This window comes from Monodon monoceros, unplaced genomic scaffold (assembly GCF_005190385.1).
Source record: "Monodon monoceros isolate NGI ecotype Baffin Bay Population unplaced genomic scaffold, NGI_Narwhal_1 Super_Scaffold_22, whole genome shotgun sequence".
Classification (NCBI taxonomy): Eukaryota; Metazoa; Chordata; class Mammalia; order Artiodactyla; family Monodontidae; genus Monodon; species Monodon monoceros.
In genome coordinates this window covers 21,947,596-21,957,654 of record NW_021703779.1, presented here as the reverse complement: position 1 = coordinate 21,957,654, position 10,059 = coordinate 21,947,596, and the positions used below count along the sequence as shown (strand labels likewise).

The 10,059-nt window shown below is 53.9% G+C and overlaps 1 protein-coding gene across 1 annotated transcript in view; it reads left to right on the top strand.

Annotated features, from left to right (window-relative positions):
- The window catches only part of ARX (aristaless related homeobox), an 11,136-nt gene extending 2,158 nt beyond the window's left edge, over nucleotides 1–8,978 (top strand). Inside the window, exons 4-7 of the mRNA XM_029240155.1 lie at nucleotides 3–655; nucleotides 3,269–3,314; nucleotides 6,150–6,478; nucleotides 8,738–8,978. Coding sequence (XP_029095988.1) covers nucleotides 3–655; nucleotides 3,269–3,314; nucleotides 6,150–6,478; nucleotides 8,738–8,978 — 1,269 coding nt within the window. The remainder of the gene's footprint in view (nucleotides 1–2; nucleotides 656–3,268; nucleotides 3,315–6,149; nucleotides 6,479–8,737) is intronic.
- Nucleotides 8,979–10,059: the final 1,081 nt, after the last annotated feature.

Below are 10,059 nucleotides of genomic sequence, written 5' to 3'. Positions count from 1 at the left end.
ACGGCGCGGGGGCCGCCGTGGCCGCCGCGGCCGCGGCCGCCGCAGCCTGGGACACGCTCAAGATCAGCCAGGCGCCGCAGGTGAGCATCAGCCGCAGCAAGTCGTACCGCGAAAACGGGGCGCCCTTCGTGCCGCCACCGCCCGCGCTGGACGAGCTGGGCGGCCCGGGGGGCGCCGCGCACCCGGACGAGCGCCTCGGCGCGGCCGGTGGCCCCGGCGGCGCCCCGGCGGCGAGTAGCGGCACGGGCGCCGAGGACGAGGAGGAGGAGCTGCTGGAGGATGAAGAGGACGAGGACGAGGAAGAGGAGCTGCTGGAAGACGACGAGGAGGAGCTGCTGGAGGACGACGCCCGCGCGCTGATCAAGGAACCGCGGCGCTGCGCCGTGGCCGCCACCGGAGCGGTGGCCACCGCCGCTGCCGCCGCGGTGGCCGCTGAGGGCGGGGAGCTGTCGCCCAAGGAGGAGCTGCTGCTGCACCCAGAGGACGCTGAGGGCAAGGACGGCGAGGATAGCGTGTGCCTGTCTGCGGGCAGCGACTCAGAGGAGGGGCTGCTGAAGCGCAAACAGCGGCGCTACCGCACCACGTTCACCAGTTACCAGCTGGAGGAACTGGAGCGGGCCTTCCAGAAGACGCACTACCCAGACGTCTTCACCAGGTACGCGCGAGGGGTGGTCGCAGCGGCAGCGGCTGGAGGGAGCGAGTGGGTCCGGGAGAGGGAAGGTGGGCGGGCAGGGGCCCCGGGCTGGGGCAGGGACTCCGCTCCTGGACTCTACCCAGGCGCGCCCTCCCAATGCACCCACCCCGTTGACCAAAAACTACTCCCCTCCTCTCCCCTACTCCGGGCCTTAAGTTTAGACTGGGATGTTTTTTGTTTTTGGTCCTTCCCAAGGTCTCTCCAGTTTAATTTTTTCAAATTACGAGTTTTAGAGAAAAAGAAACGGCCTTTCCAAAGGCCTCCCGAACACGCCACCTTGGAGACGTGCGCACCCTTGCGCACACACTCAGGGCCCCGGGCGCTACGGCCCGGAGTCCGGGCCAGGTCCCAGGCGAGGCGCAGGAAGCGCTGCCGGCCCTCGCCGCCAGAGCTAAACAGGGGCTATTTTGGGCCACCGTGTGGTGCGATCGCCATCCCTGCCTGATGCCCCGGGCGCCTGCTGGGTATCAGTTAACGCAGTTCGCAGTAAAGCTGCCCGTGCCTGCGGAGAAGGCCGTTAAAAAGATCCGAGTTCTGTCATTTGAGGACTCCTGAAATAACCGAAGGAAGTCAAAACGGGGCAGTGTTTGGTATCTGTACAACTGTGGAGGCACCGGCCGTAATCTTCCCTTCTCATCGCTGCCCTCTCTCCCTCCACACACATTAAACCCAGTGTTGGTTTAATGTACGCGGGTTCACAGGGGCTGGCATTGATTGCTGGAAGTCTGGCAGGCAGTAGACGGAACAGCTGGGGGAATTTTTCTCTTTGGACGGCTGTCCAACCCGGGTTTTTCTCCTAGTTACGCTCCACTTCCCACTCGCCCGGGTTTTTTTGGGGGAAAGATGTACCTGTGAGATGACTGGGCCTCTGAAGGCCAGCTTATTCATCCTACCTGGGGCGCCGGCCTGGCTGGGGGCCTTCCTCTCCCACCCCAAGGCTTAGGTCTGGCTCGGCGAGGAACCACGGTTAGGGCAAACTTTCCCCAGCGGGGAGGGAGAAAGAGATGGGTGCTTGCCTAGCGTTGGGCTTGTCAAAGCTCGAGCAGCACCTTCGCATGAGGCGTGTGCGGCTTTTCAACGTGCATTTTAGTAGCAGCGGAAAGCTGTCCGCCCCTTTGAACCAGAGGAGAAATCGCTCAGTGTTCAGGAGGCCCGAGCCAACTCGCAAGTGTAGTTGGTGTAGCCATTAATTGCCAAACTGTCTCCTAATCAGAAACGGAAAAGAGTAGATTTGATGCGGGGCAAAGGCACTGAACTTGATCATCCCCTGAGCTAAACTTGGTCCTCCCCTCTTTCATCCAGTCCCTTCGTTACCTTTAGAAAAGAAAATAAATTTTAAAACAATTGTGTCTATCAAATAGCTAACCGGCCGACCTGCTTTTCTGCATTTATCACACGTGTAATTCAAAAGAAGAAAATGATGTGGTGTCGCTTGGCACCCAGGTCTGCCCTTCTTTAGCTTCTCCAGGGGAACCAAAGTACATGAAGAGGGGCAGCTCCTTTTCGCCACCCCGTGCTCACCTCTTTCCGACCCAGGGGGTTAGCTAGAGCCCCTTGGTTCCCGCCCGGATCCAGCCGGGAGTGTGGTTTTGGGGTTTTAGATTTGCTGATGCTCACTGTAGCAGAAGGCAGAGGGAAGCTCTCCAGTGAACCGGTTTTCTCCCAATCCTGAAGTTTCAGGTGTGGGCCAGGGGCACTGCCAGCAGTGCAGACCCAGGTCCGAGGCTGGGGCGGCCCCCGCTCTTTCATATTAGCGAGCGGAGGGCCAACTATTCTCTGCGCGCTCGTATTTTCGGTAAACAGGTCGTAAGCCATTCTACAGCATCTTAATGGTTTCCTATTTGCCTTAATTGTCGCAGTAATAACTGCAATGACGGGGTAGGGTTTCAGTTAAATTGACTTCCCCTGAGATGGGCAGGGTTTGTAGTGGGCACTGGAGTCAGGAGGTGCGCAGAATTTTGTTTAATCGAAAAATTACCCCACTGAACTCTTAACAAGCTTAACATATCTCCAGAGGGTAATGGGGAGTATGACCTAAAGGGGTGAGGGAGGGAGGATGGCGGCAGAGAGAGAGAGATGGAAGGAAAGGCGGAGAGCTGGAGAGAGAGAGAGAGAGAGAGAGAGAGAGAGAGGAGAGGGGAGAGAACATTTTTTAAAGAAGGCAGAAAGAAACCAAGAGGGCGAAAGAAATGTTTTTAGTTGGGTGCTGAGTTCTTCCATTTACTATTAGGACAAAAGAGGCTATAATCACTGTGTATGTGTGTGTGTGTGTGTGTCTTGTCTAACTCTGGCTTAGAAGTGAGAGAGAATCCGAGACTTAGAGACTCAAGAAGTCACCCCTGTCACTCTTGAATATAATATGATACAATATAATAGATAACATCCTATATCTGGGAGTGTGTTGCGTTTTTACGTCTTCAGTCAAATAGAAGGCACTCCAATGTTGAAGGGATGGTGATGCCTAGGTGTGTGGGGTGAGATCCTAATGGAGGAGGCTGCCAGCGAGGGAAAGGGGGCTGACGGGGGTTGCTGGAGCCTGCAGTGACCTCCTGCCTGTGTGTTGCTTTCTTATAGGGAGGAACTGGCCATGAGGCTGGACTTGACTGAGGCCCGGGTCCAGGTGAGCTGCACTGCAGAGAGGGAGGAAGGGAGGGGCAGTGGGCTGGGGGGAGAGTGGAAGAGAGATGGGTTGATGGATTGGAGGGTTGTTGAGAGACCCCCTTCATAAAATGAAGAAAAGCAGATCAGAAAGATAAACCCAGACACTCACACACAAAACTATATTAAAATATGAACACCTGGGAGGTTGAAGGGGAAGATTTCGAGGTTTGGGAGCCTTGTGGAAGGAGTCCAGGATCAGAAGAGGGGTTTCAGCGTCCCTGAGACTGCAGTTCAGAAGCCCCCTGGTCCACAGCCCCTGTAGGAAACAATCTGCGAACTGAACTGACTTCTCCTGATTGAAATAATGGGATGGAGCATGGATTTGGTTGTTAGACAAATCCGCTCAGCTCCAAGCAGGTATTTGGCTGCGATTAAGTCCCCAATCGGGCTTCATAAAAGCCCACTTAGTGCTAGAACAAACAGGGCCATTTGAAGGCAAAATGCTGTTTGATTTCCCCTCTGCCCGCACAAGGAGCTGGCTAATGCTATTTGATTTCCCATTTTTTATAGCAATGAGCCCACATTGATCTAATAGGGAGTGAGTGCAATGCTATTAAAGGTGTTTGCAGCCCCATACCAGAGTGCATTTCCGAACCCAGGCCTCATAACCAAAGAGACGATCAACACTGGGCAGCCCCGACGGCCAACAGAAAACAGATGTCCCTGGGTTAGGAGCTGAGTGAATCACTTTACAGTCAAAATCAGGTGCTGATAAAGCACAATAAATTCCATATGGCTCATTTAATACACAACAGCTTCTTGCATTAGAGGGCTAATGATGAGGCCTGTCCCCTCCTTTCTGTTGACACATTTCTCCATTGTCAAACAGAGATGTGACAGCAACTCTGCATTTTCAGCTCAGGGGAACGAGTCGTGGGAAAGTTAAATAACTTTTAAAAAGAAAGAGAGCGCCCCCCTCCCCTTCTCCTCTCTCCCTATTCACTGGAGAAGATGTAATTAAGTGAATATGAATTATTAGAGTCCTTTCGTTTACCTTTGGGGGGCCTCAGAGGTATTAATTCAATAATGAGGAATTGCAGGGGGACATCTTGATAATTGCAGTTGAGCCGGGAGAGCTGATCCATCTGTAGAAGGTTTCCACTTTCTTTGAGGGCATTCTGCCTCCACTGTTCCCCCCACCCCCCCACCCTTACTCCTTTCACTGCCATCGAGAAGGGGTGGATATTGTCTAGACAGATTTGGATACACAAAAGCTGCCCACCCAGCCTGGTCCCATCTAGTCTTCCTTTTTCAAGTCTCTGAATTTCCACACTGGAGTGTTTCTGTGATTCTCAAATAGATTATTTGAGGGCTGTGAAATGTTATGGATGGGCCCCCCTTTGGCAGAATTTTAAGTAATCAACCGACTTGGATTCTTGATTTTTCTTGCCCTAGGTGGCTGTCTAGAAGTCAAACCAAGCCTAGATACTAGTGCTAGTAACGACAACCCCCACTGTGTATATTTGAAAGGCATAGATGTCTTAAAAATTTTTTAAACATTTTCCTCTGGGATCATTTACATTATATTTTAATATAACTCTGTATAGCCCTGGAGTTCATTCTTAATTTTTAGACTTGTGTGCAGGCATAAACCCAGTCCTAAAAATATTAATGCCTTCAGGGGAGAAGGAGCATATCTTCTCAGCTGTGGGTGTGATGAGCAGGTCACATAAAAATAATCTCATGCTCCTAGGAGTTATTTTTAGACTATGGTAGCTGCCATATTTCAGGTAAAGGTCTCTACTAAAACTGCTTTCTATTAACAATTAGCAAGATACCTTGTGCTGAAAACCTCCCCCAAGCCTAGAACTATCTTATTTAAATAACCTATTTAAACCACATCCCCAGAAGAAATAAAGGACCCGTTAGCTAGCTCTGAATATGTGCACAGTCTACAGGTATCCTACACTCTGGTTTCTGTGTCCAGGTATTGCTGAATACCTGGTCCCCGCAGTCAGTGCCTTACTCGGCAGAACACGGCCCTGCATAGAGCCCCTGCAGATAGCAGGCTGTGTGCCCCACACTTCATTTCAGGGAGAACTGGGCCCCTAAACTGTATGCCTGTTTGCTAATTACCGTGGGCATTTCTTCCCTCCCTCCCAGTTCTCCCCAAGCCCAAGAACCCAGTGTAGTGCTCATAGGCGTTCAATAAATATTTCTGGAAAGATCAAATGAACCGCCTCCCCGATTCCCTTTTCAGTGCAGAGCAAGAATTTTGCCACCTCTTGGGTACACGTGAAATAGGCAAAAATAGCTGATTTGAGGCAGAAAGCTGATAAGCATTCTTCTCTTGGTGGCTGCCTGGTCCCAAGAGTCACCACTGAATGCCAACTTCTGCATGCCTTATTTTGCTCATTCCTCATCACAGCCTTATGAGGAAACTTTTATTACCCCCATTTTACAGATTAGAAAAGTGAGGTTCAGAGAGGTTTAAGTGACCTGTTTAAAGACACACAGCAAGCAAAAGGCAGCGCAGACATTTAAACCTTGGTTTCCTCACTTCTGAACACACGAAACTACTTTCCTTAAAAATTGGAAAGGAACTAGGCTGGTTGAAATATCCACTGGAGAGGGTTCACTTGCCCAGTGTTTCCTGCTCGCTTTAAGTTGGGCCCTCTTTCACTGACCCTTTGGCCCCAGACGTGTCCTTGAACAACCTGAAGCCAGAGAGGGGTGAGGTGGGCGCAGGCCGCAGGGGAAAAGAGGCAGGGCCCGCGGCGCACGGGGAAGAGGCGGGGGCGGGGTGGGGGGTGGGCCGGAGCCTCGCCGACCCCGGCCTCTTTCCGCTTTGCAGGTCTGGTTCCAGAACCGTCGGGCGAAGTGGCGCAAGCGGGAGAAGGCGGGCGCACAGACCCATCCTCCGGGTCTGCCCTTCCCCGGGCCGCTCTCCGCTACCCACCCGCTCAGCCCCTACCTGGACGCCAGCCCCTTCCCCCCGCACCACCCTGCGCTCGACTCGGCCTGGACGGCCGCTGCCGCCGCCGCTGCCGCTGCCTTCCCGAGCCTACCTCCGCCTCCGGGCTCGGCCAGCCTGCCGCCCAGCGGGGCGCCGCTGGGCCTGAGCACTTTCCTAGGAGCCGCCGTGTTCCGGCACCCGGCCTTTATCAGCCCTGCGTTCGGCAGGTAATACGCGGCTTCGGGGAGTCTGTCTCTCTCATACACGCACAGAGGCCTGGGTCCAGGGAGGAGGCTGGAGACGGGTAGGGACTACACACATCTTTTCTCTTTGGCTTAACCTCAGCGACTTAGCCAAAGAAAATAATCCCTAATTTTGCCTTAAACAATGTGGATCTTGAAGGGAATGACTTGGGACTGAGCGGCAAAGGGAAAGGCAGTGACGATAATAGCAACCGTGGAAACTGGGAGTGTTCAATGAAAGCTGCACCAGTACAATTTGAAGGCAGCAACAGCCCAGGCCATAGGTGATATGTGTGTAAACGGGTACAGGTGTAGGCCACAGAGCCAGAATGACTTTTCAAGTTTTGCAAAAATCCTTCCTCATGCCCCAGAGCCTGGCAACCAGAGGAACACAGCCCTGGCCCCCACAGGAGCCCTGGAGCCACGGGCCCTCTGGGTGCAAAGGATTCTTTCTTCTTCCCCAGACTCTATCTTCCTTGCCATTCAAGTGACCCACTGCCAACCATACCCCCGACCCCCATATATACAACTCCCGGCCCCCCCAAAGCGGCACAAGACAACGAAAGAAAAGAAACAGTTCATCATATATTATAACTCCCTTTCTTTAAATGAACATCGAATGATGAAATTAAAAGTCTGTATAATCACACAGACAAAGAAACAAAGGAGAGATGTATTAAGTTGGAAAGTGCAGTGAAAATAAAACTGAATGCAGCTTCAATGATCTCTCTTTGGGAGAACAAAGAAATAATAGATTGATCCAACTGCATAGCCACTTAACAAAAAAAATCATCTGGAGAAAATGTTCAAAAAAGACTCAGTAAAATTAGTTTCTTGTAACAAACCAATAAAGTAAACAGAAAGTGCACTGAAGTGTAGTGACTCAGTTTACCTAGTGGAACCAGGGCATGTTAGGCCCCCTCCAGGCCACACTTTATTTCTTTCTGGAAAAAATTGTTAAAGTCCTCTGCCCCTCGCTCCCCACCCTCTCCTTTACCCTTCTCACAACAAATGACTTGTAAAAGCTGGCAAACCACGGCTGGAGTACGGGCTGCCAGATTTGGAGAGGCTGGAAGAGGAGTGCGGTGCGGGTGGTAAAAATAACAGAGGTGATAACAGAGGTGGAGGGTGGGCTTGGGAGATGCAGGAGGCGCTCCTCGAGCCCAGGTGGGCTCATTTCTAATCGTGGAAACCCTGAGTTGGCCTTGCGGGGGCCCGGAGCCAAAGCCCTGGGGGGAAGCGGCGGGGGTAGGGGTGGTGGCATTGAGCGTCAGGGGCGTCTCGGGCCTCAGCTGCAGGTCAGCGGTGCAGTGCGAAGAGAGCGGAGGCGCCGTGCGGGGCAATCCCGGCGCCTCCCGGAGGCGGTGGCGCGGACTGGAGTCCCAGGCTTGGGCTTCGCCGTGCGCCACGCGCGGAGGTCGCGGGTCGGGGCTCTCTGGGACTAAAGGCTGCAGGGGCGCAGGGAAGGCGGTGGGGGAGAGGTGTCGCCGCTCCGGGACTCGGGGCCGCTGGCTGGTTAGAGCCGCCTGGCGAGCGGAAATCTACAGGCGGGCGCCCCCACCCACGCGGTCGTCGGCCGGGCACTGGCAGCTCAGCCCGGCGCGGGAGGGCGGCCTCAGCGGAGGGAAGGCCGGCATACAAGACCGGTGTTTTCAAGGTAAAAGGAGCCCCGGGCCGAGAAGGCGCCCTATACAGAGAGTACAAAGTGGAGCACAGGTCTTGATCAGTTTTGATCCCACGTTCTCCTTCCTTTCTCCCTTTTTTCCCTTCTTTTCTCTCTTCTTTCTCTTTGTCTCTCTTCTTCTCTACTGGCAAATAGTATTACAGGCAATTGGAGCTCCTGGTCTAAGAATACACCCCGCTTCTTAAGCGAAAGCACAGAATCCGCGCAGTTGGGCCATGGGGTTTTGACACTCGGGGCTTGCCTCCGCCGCGGCTCTGTCCCCTCTGTCTTTTTTTTCCCCCTCTGTTGGTTCCCTGCTCCAGTAAACCCTCTCAGAGCACCCCAGCCTCCCGACCGCGGGTCCAGCTACTCCCAGAGCACCCCAGCCTCCCGACCGCGGGTCCAGCTACTCCCCAGCCCGTGGCCCACCCGGGCCTGCGACTCCCCGCCCCAGCGGCGGCGCCCCTCTGCGCCCTTCTTCTGTGCCCTCTGCTCCCCCGGGGAGAGGCGGCGGGGAAGGATGCCCGAGGCGCTGCGCGCAGCTCCCGGGGCCGTGACCGCGCTGTTTGCTCTCCCTGCAGGCTCTTTTCCACCATGGCCCCCCTGACCAGCGCGTCAACTGCGGCCGCGCTGCTGAGACAGCCCACGCCGGCCGTGGAGGGCGCGGTGGCGTCGGGCGCTCTGGCTGACCCGGCCACGGCGGCCGCAGACAGACGCGCCTCTAGCATAGCCGCGCTGAGGCTCAAGGCCAAGGAGCACGCCGCGCAGCTCACGCAGCTCAACATCCTGCCGGGCACCAGCACGGGCAAGGAGGTGTGCTAAAGGCTGCCCTCCACCCTCGCGCCCCAGGCGCGATCCGGAAAGGTCACCTCACTCAGCACCACTTAAGACCAAATGGAAACAGAGGACCAGCACACTCCCGAGACGGCACTGAGAGAGCGCAGCCGCCTTCGCAGCAGCCTGGACGCGGGCAAGGCAGCCCTCGGCGCTACCGGACGTGGCACCTCCTCGGCTGGCTGTCCACCCGCCCCTGCCCCTGCCCCTGCCCCTGCCTCTGCCCCTGCGCCTGCTTCTGCCAACCTCGCTCCAACTTGAACGTCCACTCTCCCCCGTTCTTTTACTGAAAATATCCGGGAGGTTTTTCTCCCTAAGACACCTGGTATTGAAGTTAAAAAATTTAAAAGCCCAACCTCTCTTCCTCCTGACACCCTACTTAGCTTTTTATAAATTTTCCTAATAGCATTTTGGCGCTCTAAGTTTATCTCCCCAGCGTGGGCCCCGGCTCCGGGCCGGGGAAGCGAATGCGAATCTGTAAGATAGCTAACAGTGCACTTAACGGAAAGGGGCATCTTGTTCTTGTTCTCTTCTTTATCATACACCAACCAAGGTTTTTATATCAAACCAAAGGGAAATACTCTGCTAGAATATGGACTGTTGAAGTCACCAAACTGTGATTATTGATTCTGTACATACCATTGTTATTAAAAAAAAAAGAACAGAGCTTTGTATATTTGAAATGTTATAACGCAATTGCACTCAGCGTGGTATGGTAAAAGTTTGTCCTCTTGTAGATTCTTACTGTGTTGTAGATACGGTAGGGTTCCTAGACAAATATTTATGTACTCAAGCCCTTTATTTAACTTATTAACTGTAGAGGCTTCCGAAACCTTCAAGGTAAAGGCAATCGTACAGTACTTTTGTGTAATGTGTAACTGTTATCACTTTTCCTTGCTATCTAGTGGAGAAGTGTCACGCTCAAAATAATAAAAAATATATATATATGTTTAACAAAAGGAAGTGTGAATACTCTCTACAGGCTCTGAGGGGACAGTAGTAGGGAGCCCCCCAGAGGCCGGGCGTGGGCTCCTGCGCCCCGGCACCTCCAGGGTTTATCTGAACTCGC